We start from the raw sequence: 15,107 nt of genomic DNA, 5'->3' as shown, positions 1-15,107 counted from the left end.
CAGAGAAGATAAAAGAATAGTGGCCGGATAATTGGTTATCTAGCATGATTATGCTTTTAAATGTGCAATATAGAAAATAATGGTATTAGAAAATTTTCAAGCATATCTCAACCAGACAACAACTGTATTATGCACTGTGAAATAAAATATTTTAGAATTAGTACTATTATATTATATATTATATAATTCATCTTTTGTTTAAAAAATCATTGTAAGACTTCATAAACATCTCTTGTTTGGGTCCATGATAGAGCATTTTTTTTATTCTTATTCATATTTCGCTTACAAAAATTTGTATTGGGCCCAATCCAGTTACGGGCCCACAATGAGAAGCTTGAGAAGGTTGGGGAGTTTGGCGAAAATTCAGTAGAAGGGTCTCAGTTGCGGTTGTTGCTGTTGTTGATTCTAATTTTTATAGTTTCAAATAATGATGCCAGTAATGATGGACGAATATTTGACAAGCACCTCAACCATATCGGAAGTAGACATAAGGAAAATAATCCATTTATGCTTATTATGATCGATTCAAAAATTTTATTTTAGTGAATGCTTACATTAACAGGATATGCTTACTTGGTCTTGGGATTGAAGCTCATTCTGCTTCACAATTCTCAGTATAGGAAATGCTGCTCAACAGTTTTGGTTCTTATTTTCATTCTTGTATGGACACAATTTTCTCTAGCACTATAGAATCAATTCATGTACAAATTTTCTTCCATCTTGCAATCTACGATTCAAATCCTGCCACATGAGGGGACATTCATTTTCTCTAAGTACAATAATGAGGGGACATTAATTTTCTCTAAGTACAATAATGATTTTTAATTATATATTACATATACTATAGTAATTATGTTGTTTTGGTAATCAAATTCAAATAAGTCGATTCAGGTCGAATGTCTTGCGATTTTATTTTACCTTTTTAAACACCAATCTTAGTTATTTGTTTTTAAGGTACATATCACAGATATATTGTTATTAATCACAAATCAATTCATGGTAGAGACATTTCTTTATCCTCCAAATTTCTCATTACAAAAATTGAGCTTCCAAGCACAGGGTAAGTGAAATGTTTGAACACATCGGTGTCATTGCTTCGAAAAGGATCTTGCTGCTAATGAAATTCCTTTATGTTTTGTAACAAAGAAAAGGATCTTCACAAAAATCTTTGTCAACAAAATGCAAGAACAAACATAATTAAAGCTATTTCACAAGTAAATTTTATTCCTATCACAATGAAGAACAAAAGAGAGATATTAACTAAACCAACAATAGTACAAATAGTCAAACCACATTATCAGAGCTTGATAATTCTCCAGATTTGAAAGATCCAGGGATGAGAAAAGAGAAAGAACCTTCCGAGCCATCATCAAATTGAGGTTGAGTGAATTCATTAAAGCCACCAAAGTTTGCTTCAAAGTTCAATGGAGAGAAACAAGTAATAGGATCATCAATGTTTCCTTTTACATCCATGACATTTTGAACTCCATTTTCAGTTGAAGGATTTAATCCAGAACTGAAGCTCATAACTTCTGCTTTGCTATTATCTTGGTCTGGAAGGCCTGTTGTTCTTTTATTGTCTTCCATGGGAATGGCCGGTGTATGGCCTTGGAAAAGAGCAATATGTCCAAAAAGCTTGTCCTTCCTTGAAAATGTTGTGCCACATGAACAAAGCCATTTATCCTTGCCACAGTGCTTTTCATGAGTTTTAAGATCCGCCATGACTGAAAACTTCTTTATGTGGCATCTGCTGCAAGTGTAATTCTTGTCACAGTGTGTTCTTTTGTAATGATTTTTGACACACAATATTGTCTTCAGAGGTTGAAATTTTTTGTGATCCTTGTTACGCTTGCAGCCAGCATAGGGGCAAGAATACCTCTTGATAAGCTTAGGTTGTGACTCAGATTCTTTATGAGGTTTTGCAAGAGCAGCTGCGGTTTTGTACTCATCACCATGGCCTCGCATGTGCATTCGGAGATTTGCATCTCTCTTGAATCCCTTTCCACAAATTGTGCAGAAATGTGTATGTGGGGCAAGGATTTCTTCTTTTTCTAATTGTAAAATCTCATAGGAACCAGGCAGGAGGTTTTCTCCATCATCAGCATCTTCCTCATCCTTCAATTCATGTTCTTCCACATTGTACTTTTGCTCCAGATCACAATTATTTGGTAGACCATTCTTCAGTGAGCTCTCAGATAATTTATCTGCCCCATTATTTTGTGGTTGAACACTACTTTGGCCTGAGCCGGACGCAAAAGGAACCGTAATCCCCTGAAGCTGGCAAAGCTGTTGAACCAATGGACTGGTACTTGTAAGGGTATGTCTGGCAGAAGGGAGAAGACTACCTGCAGAAGAGATCAACTGAACAATAATTGATGTAAGATCAGCAGTAATGAGCTGTTGTTCCTGAGTTAACAGTTCATTAGGCTGTCCGAAAGTTTGGCCCTTTTTACTAACAATCAAGCACACTAACTCCTGAAGTTGATGAACCTTTTTTTCCAAGAAGGAAAGATTATTTAACATCACACTGGCATCCCAATTTTGGAGTATACTGGTTTGAGATGAGTCACTTGGTGGACAGTTTTCTTGATCAGCAATCTTAATGACATTCTTGGAAAGTAGAGACTGCATTTGAGAGGGTTGGTTAAAATCTTTGAAAGGTGCTTCTACCCTTTCCCCATAATCTGAAATTGAAGGATCAGAGGACAAGTTTGTCTGCAATCCATTTCCACAATTAGTTAAGGAAGACGGCTCTGTCCAGGTGTTAGTACAAAGGCTTTCTTTCCTATCCATTTTAAACTATATATCTCTGTAATCAAGATCCCTGTAAATAAAATGTAAAGGAAGTGATGAAGTAGTGCATCAAATATTTTAGATTCAGTAGCAAAGATCCAACCAGAAGCTACAAGCCTATCTCTAAGGTAAAGTTTGGGATGACTAAAAGGGAAGATCAATAAAAAACAAGTTAGAAATAGAATGATCTCCATTATCCAGTCCTAAGAAATTTACTATTCCACATAAATGTCCATAAGATTACAAAATTTGCATACCAATTGAAAATTGAAAGTACTAACAGTAATCAGTTCAAAGAAAGGAAAGTACTAGTAGTATTAATGACTAAAAGATCACCCTTCTTCAATTCTAGTGATCAACAAGTACCCAATATTTTTATACGGTAAAAGTGGCTTCAGATAAACACAAAATCAGATTTTTCTCCAAGAAACAAAATCTCGATTCAGAGAGAACCCATTAAAGTATACATAGGAAAAAAAATCAGTAAAGGTACTTAACCAACAAAAGAAAGAAGGCATGCTTCTGAACAAGCTTAGAACATGGAAATAGTAGCAGAAATCCATAGAAAAAAATAAAAAATAAAAATCAGGCTAAGGATGAAAGCACTTACAGGTTCAAAACTCGATGGATGCTCTAAGTTCTAAGCTGAAAGCTCCATTTTTTATTTTACTATTTTAGAGAGAGAACCAGTTAAAGATAAACAAATAAATAAAACTATAAAAGAGAGCAAAAACAAAATTAAGAGGAAAAAAAACGGAAATAGATCCTCTCTAGTTTTTTTAATATTGAACAAAATGCAGTATAACTTTTTATTTTTGATTCTATAAATAGGACCAAAAATAAATAAGAGAAAAAAAATAATCAATAATTAGATTAAACATTGAATACTATTTATTTTTTTTATTGAAAAAAATTCACTCCAAAAAAAATGATAAACTAAAAAACAAAGTTTGCATTTAGTCAAACCCCCAATTATGACCCTTTATTTGTGGGTCAACTTATCCATCATCAATCACAACCGTTTATGGCTTGTGTGTATTTTAACGGGAGTGAATTTTTTTTATAAAAAAAAATTAGATAGTATCAAGTGTTTAATTTAATTTTTTATTATTATTTTTTTATATTTATTTTTAATTTTATTTATAAAATTAAATGTGAGAGATTATACTTTATTTTTTCAAATGTTAAAAGAAATAAAAAGAGCCCATTTTCTATTTTAATCTACTCTTTTACATAATGTAATATTTTAATCTATAACGACTTTTTTCTTTTTGGTACAGATCTATAACGATTTACTTATATATAAAAATATATCTTATTTTTTATTATTATAATAGTAAAGTAAAATGAAAATGACATTGATGTGTTAAAGAAAGTTAAAATATCACATATAAATAAATCACACAATCTTATGTGATAATTTTTACTTATAGACAGATAATAATATGTACTTAAGTAATTTTAAATTAGAAATTTTAGTATTTAATAAATTTTGATCTTTATATAAGAAGATTAATTTGTCTAATGATATTTTTTGAAATCTAATAATCTTAAAATTGAGTTTGTTGAAAAATTATTTGTTTATCAAACATATTTTAATAATTTTATTAAACAAATATAAAACGAATTTATCTAACAAAGAAAAATATCTTTAAAGGCCAATGTGAATATATCCTAAAAGATCCATTGCTTTGTTTGTCCCATACAACTTGGATGATTTTCTTACATTTTCACCGAAAGAGCAGAGATTCTTCTGCACGTTTTTTTCTATATTTCCTTTTAATTAGTTCATCTACTTATATTTAATGGAAAGGACTATCAGAAATCAAGTGGGTTTATCTTTGTCCATTATTAAGGTTTACTTTAATTTTATCTAAATCTTTTTTTTAAGCGTTAGAAAAATGAATACATGTTAAATTATTTATTAAATTTGCAATTATAAAGCCATATATTTCTTCGTGTTCTTTACTTTAAAGGACTTTTAATTATTCCGGATTGTCCCCTCTTCTAACCATAGTCTCCCATGCATAACTATTATATTTTAAGCTTTTCATATTCCTTTATATATAAATTAAAAAAAAAGGTAAACTGAAAAACATGTAATACCCACTGAAAATTGAAATGTCTCGACTCTTCAATGAATCGTGTTTACTGTTTAGTGTTGTCTAAATAATAGCTTCAAATTCTTCCCTATTACTTGAACATTGTTCATTGATATGGTGGTAATGGATCAATCTTGTGCAAGACAATGTGACTCGATCTTTCTCTACTGAAGTTTAGCTGGCCCTTTGCTAACTTAACACAGCTTTGATCTCATTTACATAGATTGGAGTCCCTCTAACTATGCAACATAAAATTTTTGGCATGTCAATTCTTCTGCAAAACATAGGTATCACATTAAATTATTAATAAAATCTTATATATGTCTCAGTAATTTTATTATGTTATATCTACTAGCGCGAAAGTGAATAGTATTAATACTACCATAAACCAACTCTTTGGCCCAGAGTAAGGAAAAATATGAATCTGAAGATAGATACTCTGAAGCTCATATCTGTAAAGATTCAACCGTTGAGTCGTCATTGTGAGTCACTCTTTACTTCTTTTCAAATATTTCAAAAAGGTGGATGGTGCAATTTTATGATTGTTTGTGTTTTGTCAACTAACCACTCTTCCAAAAGATGAACATTTACATCTCTGTAACAAAACGTGATCTTTGGTCGTCAAAAAGGATGAAAGTGAGGATGTTTGAAGATAGGAGGAGAGGATGTATATGCATGAATTATCCTTATCATTCAACCTAAGAAAGCAACATTCCTATGTGAACAAAAGATTTAGAAGGAAACAGCAGTGGCACCTTTTCAAGGCAAGAACTTGATAGTTTCGGCCTAAGTAATCGGCATACTTTGTAAGGGCATCTTGTGCATATGGTTTGCCCACAGTCCCTATTGCAGCTGCACTTAATAATTTTTCCAATGATCCATGCTTCTTAACAAGTTTCACAGCAGTCTTTCGACCAAAACTAGGGACCACGTGTTGGATACCAGGAACACCATCTACTTCATCACCTACTATACATCCTACAAAGCGAGAGCACACATTAATAACAATATTAGACATAATGACAGTAAGATTTATCACCAGTTACAAGAACTTCACATATTGTCAATGAATATATATGTCAAACATATCAAACGATGGCTAAGTGTATGTTGTACTCACTAAGACTCAGAGCAGATTGGGGGTCATAATTATACTGATCTTTGTAGTGTTTCAGTGTAGAAGGACCACCTTCTTAACTCTGGCAATGCCATAACTATTTGCACATCTTCAGAGATAAGCTGCTTGAAATCCTTATCAGGGGAGGCTATCACCACTCGAAATCCTTTATTGAGAACTTGTCCCGCAAGTGTCGCCACAACATCATCGGCCATCAACTTTTATAATCGACATGCTTTCATCTTGCACTAATGAATAATGTGATTGAGTCAAAGTAAAGTAAATAATGAAACACTAAGGCATATATAGACACAAAGCATATTGTTCATGAGAATAAAAACTCACAGGCACATTGCATTTTCGAAGAACATCGCTGATAGCTTGATAGGACTTGCCAACATATCCTTTTGAAAGTCTCTGAAGATGATAAGTGTCTCATGAACTTTGTTCTCTGTGCTTTATAACAAGGTAGTAACTGTCTACAATGCTCACTACCTCTTTCTCCATCAACAACCTGCTTAATCATGAGATAAATCTCAAAGGGTTGTCACAATTGGATTAACGAATTTTGTTCAAGTACTTTTAACTTTATACACAAATATTGAAACAAATCATAATCAATTCAATCCAATGGGAACAACAGCAGAATCAAAATATAAGGCAGAAAGAGAATGTTAGAGAGTCTTACAGCAATGACAGGGTCAGCATGGCTGACTTGGGAGAGGAAAAGAGAGAGCCATCGAAGAAAAAAGTTCAAGCTGGGTTGCTTCCTTCCTAACAGAGTGGATTAACATCTAAAAAGAACACTCTTTTCTTCTTCTCCTTGTTGTGCCCACCAACTGTTTGATTCAATGAGTCTGAAGAATTAAGCTTCGTTTTCTTGGTAGTTAGTGCTGTGGCAGGCTTCTGAATTTTACGTGATACTACCGACAATGAAACTGTGGGATTGAAGTTGCAGCTGCACCAAAAACAGGATTGAGCAAGGTAAAACCCTGCCAGCAACCTTTTTTCAGGTGATCTCATGTTCGGAACAGACAACATAGTAGTAGTTGTTGTAAAATAAATAAAAGATATAAAATAGAGATGTATAAATAGAAGACTTTATTATTAATATAATTAGCTCAATAATTATTATATATATATAATAATATTATATGTTGTATTGTGTATATATATACAAAGATAAGAAAAAGTATTAAAAATAAAGAGAGAGAGATTTGCATTTGATACTATCTCAATATAATAAAGATGGTTAATATTGCTATTAATATTATATGTAAAGAGTAATAGAAAATAGAATTTAAAATACTTATAAAATAAAAGAAGAGAAAGAATTGTAATAGTAATATAAGGAGAAGGGTATTTGATTGCAACATAAAAAGATGATTGATTTATTTGTATAGAAAGGAAGGAAGAATCTGTTGTTATTGTTGTGTGTCCATATCATGCACTGAGGATGTCTATTTATACATGCAAGGAGGTTATAATTTTCAACTATCATTAAATATAAGGACATTGATAATGTAGCCATTCAGCATGGAAAATATGATCTGTTCATGGTCATCCATTTTTATCCTTATCGCAACACTCCCCCTTGGATGACCATTAAGGATTATTGTCTCATTAAAACCTTACTAAAGGAAAACCCTGTGGGAAAAACCTCAGTGAAGGAAAAAGAGTACGATATCCTTTGTGATGGGGACTGCCTCATTAAAAACCTTGTCAAGAAAAACCCAATGGGAAAAAAACCTGACCAAGGAAAAAAGAGTACCGTCTCCCCCTCTTGCCGACATCATTTAATGTCTCGAAATCGGCGCATCCCAATCTCATGTACCAATCTTTCAAAGGAGGATTTCGGGAGTGACTTTGTGAATAAATCTGCCAGATTGTCACTTGAACGGATCTGTTGGACATCAATTGTCCCTTGATTTTGAAGATCATGAGTGAAGAAGAATTTGGAAGAAATGTGCTTTGTTCTATCGCCTTTAATGTATCCGCCTTTAAGTTGAGCAATGCATGCTGTATTATCTTCAAACAGGACAGTTGGAGCTATCTTATGATCAATCAGTCCACATGATGACATAATATATTGAATCAGACTCCTTAGCCAAAAACACTCGCGACTAGCTTCATGAATCGCCAGTATTTCAGCATGATTAGAGGATGTTGCAGCAATTGTCTGTTTCGTGGACCTCCAAGATATAGCTGTACCACCATATGTAAACAGATATCCTGTTTGAGATCTCCCTTTATGTGGATCAGACAAGTAGCCAGCATCTGCATAGCCAACTAGTTGTGACTTGGATCCATAGGGGTAAAACAATCCCATATCAACCGTTCCATGAAGATATCGAAAAATTTGTTTGATTCCACTCCAATGTCTTTTGGTTGGAGAGGAACTATACCTTGCTAGTAAATTCACCGCGAATGATATGTCAGGTCGCGTATTATTAGCAAGATACATTAGTGCTCCAATGGCACTAAGATATGGTATCTTCATTTTCTTCTTTAGGACGGAATTGATCCTTTTTCACATCCAAAGATCTTACAATCATTGGGGTACTTAATGGATGTGACTTATCCATATAAAATCTCTTCAAGATCTTTTCTGTGTATGTTGTTTGATGAATAAAGATCCCGTCTTTTATATGCTCGATCTGCAGGCCGAGACAAAATTTAGTCTTTCCAAGATCTTTCATCTCAAACTCTTCTTTTAGAGTTTTTATAATTGTTGGAATCTCTTCAGGAGTCCCAATGATATTTAAATCATCAACGTACACAGCAATTATAACGAATCCAGATGCAGATTTCTTTATGAAAACACATGGGCAGATATCATCATTCTTGAATCCGTTTTTGGCCAGATACTCAGTAAGACGATTATACCACATTCGTCCAGATTGCTTTAGACCATATAAAGATCTTTGCAATTTGACTGAGTATAACCCTTGCGAATATTCATTGGATGGTTTAGATATCTTTAATCCTTCAGGGACTTTCATATAGATATCCCGATCTAATGAGCCGTATAAATAAGCTGTTACCACATCCATTAAATGCATATGCAGTTTATGATATGCAGATAAGCTGACCAAATAACGCAAAGTTATCGCATCCACTACAGGGAAATACGTTTCTTCATAATCTATACCGGGCCTTTGTGAAAAACCTTGTGCCACAAGTCGGGCTTTGTAGCGCACGACTTCATTTTTCTCATTTCGTTTTCTCACAAATACCCACTTATATCCAACAGGTTTTACATCTTCAGGTGTACGGACTATAGGTCCAAAGACTTCACGTTTTGCAAGTGAGTCTAATTCAGCCTTCATGGCTGCTTCCCATTTTGGCCAATCATTTCTTTGTCGACATTCTTCGACTGATCTTGGCTCAAGATCCTTACTTTCATGCATGATATCTACTGCCACATTATATGCAAATATTTCATTGACAATTGTCTTATTCCGGTCCCATTTCTCTCCTGTAAAGACATAATTTATCGAGATCTCGTCATTTTCACAATTTTCAGGTACATGAACGTCTTCTGGCGTTATATCAGAATTTTGGACAACTGCCGGTGTCTTTACTATGTCTTTTTCAACAAGAATCGTATTTACCTCTTTTCTCTTTCGAGGATTTTTATCTTTGGAACCGACAGGCCTGCCATGCTTCTGGCGTGTATTTGCTTCCGTGGCTATTTGTCCTACTGGGACATCAATTCGAATCGGGGCATTTTCCGCCCTGCCACGCTTCTGGCGTGAATTTGCTTCAGTGGCTACTTGTCCTACTGGGACGTCAATTCGAATTGAGGCATTTTCCGCTGGTATATAAGATTTGGTTATCCTCTTTGTATCGGAAAATGCATCAGGCAATTCATTTGCTATTCTTTGCAAATGTATAATCTTTTGAACTTCTAGTTCACATTGCCCTGATCGAGGATCCAAATGCATCAACGATGATGCATTCCAATTAAGTTCCTTTTCAGGAAGCTTATTCTCTCCCCCTAATGTTGGAAATTTTAATTCATCAAAATGACAATCCGCAAACCGGGCTTTAAACACATCACCAGTTTGTATCTCAAGATACCTCACTATAGAGGGAGAATCATATCCAACATATATCCCCAATTTTCTTTGGGGTCCCATTTTGGTGCGATTAGGTGGTGCAATGGGAACATATATCACACACCCAAATATTCTTAAATAGGAAACATTTGGCTGCTGGCCAAAAGCTAATTGTATAGGAGAGAATTGATGATAACTCGTTGGCCTCAAACGAATAAGTGCTGCGGCATGTAAAATAGCATGCCCCCAAACCGAGGTTGGGAGATTTGTTCTCATAAGCAAGGGTCTAGCAATTAATTGGAGGCGCTTAATAAGTGATTCTGCTAACCCATTTTGTGTGTGAACATAAGTTACTGGATGTTCAACACTTATTCCATTAGCCATACAATAAACATCAAAAGCTTGGGAAGTAAATTCACCAGCATTATCAAGACGAATTGCTTTAATTGGATTTTCTGGAAATTGTGCTTTTAATCGAATAATTTGAGCCAGTAATCTCGCAAACGCCAGGTTGCGAGAAGATAATAAGCACACATGTGACCATCTCGAAGATGCGTCTATGAGGACCATAAAATATCTAAAAGATCCACATGGTGGATGAATAGGTCCACATATATCACCTTGAATCCTTTCTAGGAATTCAGGGGACTCAAATCCAATCTTTACTGGTGATGGCTTTAAAATTAGCTTTCCCTGAGAACATGCAGCACAACAAAATTCACTAGTTTTAAGAATCTTCTGGTTCTTTAGTGAATGTCCATGAGAGTTTTCAATAATTCTTCTCATCATGGTTGTTCCCGGATGACCCAAACGGTCGTGCCAAATTATGAATTCATTTGGGCTAGTAAACTTCTGGTTTACAGTGGCATGTGATTCAATTGCACTAATCTTTGGTATAATACAACCCAGATGAAAGAGAGGGTAATTTTTCTAATATAACTTTCTTATTTGAATCATGAGTTGTGATACATAAATACTCATGATTTCCCTCATTCATCGTCTCAACATGATATCCATTTCGGCGAATATCTTTGAAACTCAACAAGTTCCTCAGAGACTTGGTAGATAATAGTGCATTATTTATTATAAATTTTGTTCCTCCAGGAAACAAAATTACAGCTCTTCCGGAGCCTTCAATCACATTGCCTGAGCCAATAATAGTATTAACATATTCCTCTTTTGGCACAAGATGGGTAAAATATATATCACTTTTGAGAATAGTGTGCGAACTTGCACTATCCGCAAGGCATACATCTTCATTACATATCCTTGCCATTTTCTTCAAAAACAAATAATAAAATGAGTAATATGCACAGTTAAATTGAATACTTGATCAGAATTATTTTTCTAAGAAACACTGTACATAAAATAATGTCATATACTAAAATTTTATTTTAAAATTTGACACATTTAATAATTTCAAAATTCATATTAATATTTCATTATTTATGTACATCACATTTGAGACTTAAATACATAAATAAAACTTAACAATAAGTTCTTTACATTATTTATTTACATATATACTTCACAATCCCACATATTAAACTATTCCATCATTGATCAAATGACCAATATTTCCTTCAGGGTCCTCAAAGAAATCAGATACATCATAATGAGTGGTGGAGTTCTCAGCATCATTTGAAACAAAATTTGTTTCCTTTCCTTTGTCGTTCTTTTTCAAAGATGCCTGGTAAAGATCGACTAGGTGCCTTGGGGTACGACAGGTACGTGACCAATGGCCCTTTCCACCACAGCGGAAACACTTCTCCTCCGTCGATTTATTCTGCCCGATATTCTTTTCTTTATCCCACTTCTGGTGAGATCCTCTCTTTTGAACATAATTCTTTTTCCTTCCATAATTTTTCTTGTTATTAAAAGCTTGTCATTTACCTCTTCTGGGGTAATGATTTGCCGTATTTACTTCAGGAAATGGGGCGGCGCCAGCTGGGCGCGCTTCATGATTTTTCAATAACAACTCATTGTTGCGTTCGGCAACAAGAAGGCAAGAAATTAACTCAGAATATTTTTTAAACTCTTTCTCTCGATACTGCTACTGCAGGAGCACATTCGAGGCATGGAAGGTTGAGAAAGTTTTCTCCAACATATCATGATCAGTTATTTTTTCCCCACACAATTTCATTCGTGAGGTGATTCAAAACATTGCAGAATTATATTCATTTATAGATTTAAAATCTTGTAAACGCAAATGCGTCCATTCATACCGGGCTTGAGGAAGTATCACTGTTTTCTGATGATTGTACCTTTTTTCAAGGTCTTTCCAAAGATCTGCAGGATCTTTTAATGTGAGATATTCATTTTTCAATCCTTCGTCAAGATGACGACGGAGAAAAATCATGGCTTTAGCTTTATCCTTCTGGGATGCATTATTTTCAATCTTAATAGTATCTCCAAGATCCATTGAATCAAGATGGATTTCAGCATCTAATATCCATGATAAATAATTGTTTCCAGATATATCAAGAGCATTGAATTCAAGATGAGAGAGCTTCGACATAATGAAAATATTACCTGAGTCTTCCTAAAGATTTGATCAGAGTCTCGTGCTGATAACGTGTTGTAAAATAAATAAAAGATATAAAATAGAGATGTATAAATAGAAGACTTTATTATTAATATAATTAGCTCAATAATTATTATATATATATATAATAATATTATATGTTGTATTGTGTATATATATACAAAGATAAGAAAAAGTATTAAAAATAAAGAGAGAGATTTGCATTTGATACTATCTCAATATAATAAAGATGGTTAATATTGCTATTAATATTATATGTAAAGAGTAATAGAAAATAGAATTTAAAATACTTATAAAATAAAAGAAAAGAAAGAATTGTAATAGTAATATAAGGAGAAGGGTATTTGATTGCAACATAAAAAGATGATTGATTTATTTGTATAGAAAGGAAGGAAGAATCTGTTGTTATTGTTGTGTGTCATATCATGCACTGAGGATGTCTATTTATACATGCAAGGAGGCTATAATTTTCAACTATCATTAAATATAAGAACATTGATAATGTAGCCATTCAGCATGGAAAATATGATCTGTTCATGGTCATCCATTTTTATCCTTATCGCAACAGTAGTAACCATCTTCCCACTCTCTCCCCAATGTTTTTACAGTTAGATGAATAGTTGAAAAAACCGTTTCGGATTTTTTTTTTTTTAATCCCCCTCCTAAACGACGCCGTTTGACGTTTTTAATTTGAAAAAAATTAAAAAAAAAAAACCCAGTTTCAAGCTACCCACCCCAATACCCCATTCTCATCTCTCTCTCTCTCTCTCTCAGCTCACCTTGGTTCACCGCCACCACACTCTCGCCGGATCCTCCGCGCCGTGTGCTCGCGTCTCGCCGCGCATCCCTCCGCCAGTGAGTGCTCGAGCTGTGCGTGGTTGTCTCTGTTCGATTCTGCCAGATCTTAAATTTTGCTCCTCGGCTTTAATGGATATAATTTCTCAATTACAAGAACAAGTTAATTTAATTGCACATCTTGCTTTCAATACCATTGGGACCTTGCAGAGGGATGCTCCTCCTAATCGGCTCTCCCCACATTACCCTGAACCACCTCCACATCCTACGGAGGATGGCTCAAACTTTTCTGAACAGCCCAAGCTGATGAGTGCTGGTTTGGTGAAGGCTGCTAAACAGGTCTGCACTATTTTAGCTCAAGCACAGGCTTCTTTGCTGCCCTAATCTTGAAACGTTTTTGCTATCTTTTCTGCAGTTTGATGCATTGGTTGCGGCACTTCCAATATCTGAGGGAGGTGAAGAAGCACAGATTAAAAGGATTGCTGACCTACAGGTGTCGACCTAATTGCTTTTTAGTCTCATCTTTTTTTTATTTTAGGGTTTTTGCTGTGCTTAATAATGTAAAGCCTCATCCGAAGAGGGAATTAGTTGGTAGTTGTTACATTGGGATTCTGCTTATATTTGTACTTCACATTACAGGCTGAGAATGATGCTATAGGCCAAGAACTACAGAAGCAACTCGAAGCTGCAGGTTATCTCCAATTTCAATCTTTTCATCCAAGTTTTCTGCTTAATTTCTATTCAGATCGCACTAACATGTAAATTTACGTTGATTACTAACATATGATTAGGAGAGATCTCTAGCTAGTAAAGTTGTTAACTAGAGGCCTTATTGAACAGCAACTGTTTAAAAAAACTGTTTACTCTTGAATAGAAGTTATCTAATAAGATGTTTTGAATGGTTACCCATATGTGCAATTTATTTTGAACGATGAACTGGTTTCAAGCTACTTTAGCTTTTTTTTTTTTCTTGTTCTTTTGTTTATTCGGGTAAACTCACATTGCTCTATAATTTGAACAAGGTTGTTAGCTAACATTCTTGCCTGCTTCTTGATTTCAGAGAAGGAATTAAATCAAGTTCAGGATTTGTTTAAACAAGCGTCAGATAACTGTTTGAATTTGAAGAAACCTGAATGAAGAAACTGGAATGGTTCCATTGACAGGGGAGATTGGCACTATGATAGCCACAACTTTATCTCCAGTTTGACATGAATCATGATCTGCAGTATAATCTTTTAGAAGCCTTTGTTAGGTTATTAGATTCTTCACCTGGATGAGGCTGTTGTAGCCACTCTATCAAATTGACATTTAATTATGTTGTGTTAGAAGTTGGTAATGTTAATATTATTATAGGGATTTGTTATGAGACATGTTACAAAATTATACCGATCTCCCCTCTCTCTCCTCTTGATCGTCCTCTCCCTCTACCAGTTATTAAAACCCCTAAATAAGTTGGTAAAATAGTTAAATTAACTGACTAATCAAGATTGACAGTTAACAATTCTCTCTAACAACTAGACTTGTGGAGTTGCTTACTTCTACTATACGAGACACTTAAAAGTTTTGCTTAACAAAAATGTAGTATGGAATTGTTCCACATTTTTCTTAATTGGAAATTAAATACAAATATCTTGTCAATAAATTTTACCAAACACACATTTATTATCACAGAAAAATATTTCTAATTGTTTAAT

General features: G+C 34.2%; 2 protein-coding genes and 1 pseudogene across 3 annotated transcripts; 1 reads left to right on the top strand and 2 right to left on the bottom strand.

Annotated features, from left to right (window-relative positions):
• Window positions 1–1,070: 1,070 nt before the first annotated feature.
• On the bottom strand, window positions 1,071–3,609 carry LOC112803094 (protein SENSITIVE TO PROTON RHIZOTOXICITY 1). 2 transcript variants are annotated; one of them, XM_025846573.3, is made up of 2 exons: window positions 3,404–3,609; window positions 1,071–2,824 (listed from the first exon to the last, which is right to left on the bottom strand). In XM_025846573.3, exon 2 carries the CDS (start codon window positions 2,791–2,793, stop codon window positions 1,285–1,287), a length of 1,509 nt encoding a protein of 502 aa, XP_025702358.1. In that variant the 5' UTR covers window positions 2,794–2,824; window positions 3,404–3,609; the 3' UTR covers window positions 1,071–1,284. The 2 variants fall into 2 exon arrangements, with proteins under 2 accessions (XP_025702358.1, XP_025702359.1); XM_025846574.3 differs by lacking the exon at window positions 3,404–3,609 and adding an exon at window positions 3,292–3,394.
• Window positions 3,610–4,882: 1,273 nt separating this feature from the next.
• LOC112803093 (uncharacterized) lies at window positions 4,883–7,056 on the bottom strand (annotated as a pseudogene).
• Window positions 7,057–13,134: 6,078 nt separating this feature from the next.
• On the top strand, window positions 13,135–14,793 carry LOC112803092 (mediator of RNA polymerase II transcription subunit 21). Its single transcript, XM_025846572.2, has 4 exons — window positions 13,135–13,752; window positions 13,829–13,906; window positions 14,053–14,104; window positions 14,474–14,793. The coding sequence occupies exons 1-4, from the start codon at window positions 13,546–13,548 to the stop codon at window positions 14,548–14,550; spliced, it is 414 nt and encodes a 137-aa protein (XP_025702357.1). The 5' UTR covers window positions 13,135–13,545; the 3' UTR covers window positions 14,551–14,793.
• Window positions 14,794–15,107: the final 314 nt, after the last annotated feature.

Source organism: Arachis hypogaea, chromosome 5 (assembly GCF_003086295.3).
Source record: "Arachis hypogaea cultivar Tifrunner chromosome 5, arahy.Tifrunner.gnm2.J5K5, whole genome shotgun sequence".
NCBI classification, from domain to species: Eukaryota; Viridiplantae; Streptophyta; class Magnoliopsida; order Fabales; family Fabaceae; genus Arachis; species Arachis hypogaea.
This window is presented reverse-complemented; position numbering and strand designations above follow the sequence as displayed.

What these genes read in the sequence shown, in the direction of transcription:
- LOC112803094 (XM_025846573.3), bottom strand. Translation starts at nt 2,793, where the DNA reads ATGGATAGGAAAGAAAGCCTTTGTACTAACACCTGGACAGAGCCGTCT.
- LOC112803092 (XM_025846572.2), top strand. Translation starts at nt 13,546, where the DNA reads ATGGATATAATTTCTCAATTACAAGAACAAGTTAATTTAATTGCACAT. An exon ending in AAAGGATTGCTGACCTACAG is followed by an intron (nt 13,907 to 14,052) that starts GTGTCGACCTAA and finishes TTCACATTACAG; the next exon opens with GCTGAGAATGATGCTATAGG. An exon ending in GAAGCAACTCGAAGCTGCAG is followed by an intron (nt 14,105 to 14,473) that starts GTTATCTCCAAT and finishes TCTTGATTTCAG; the next exon opens with AGAAGGAATTAAATCAAGTT.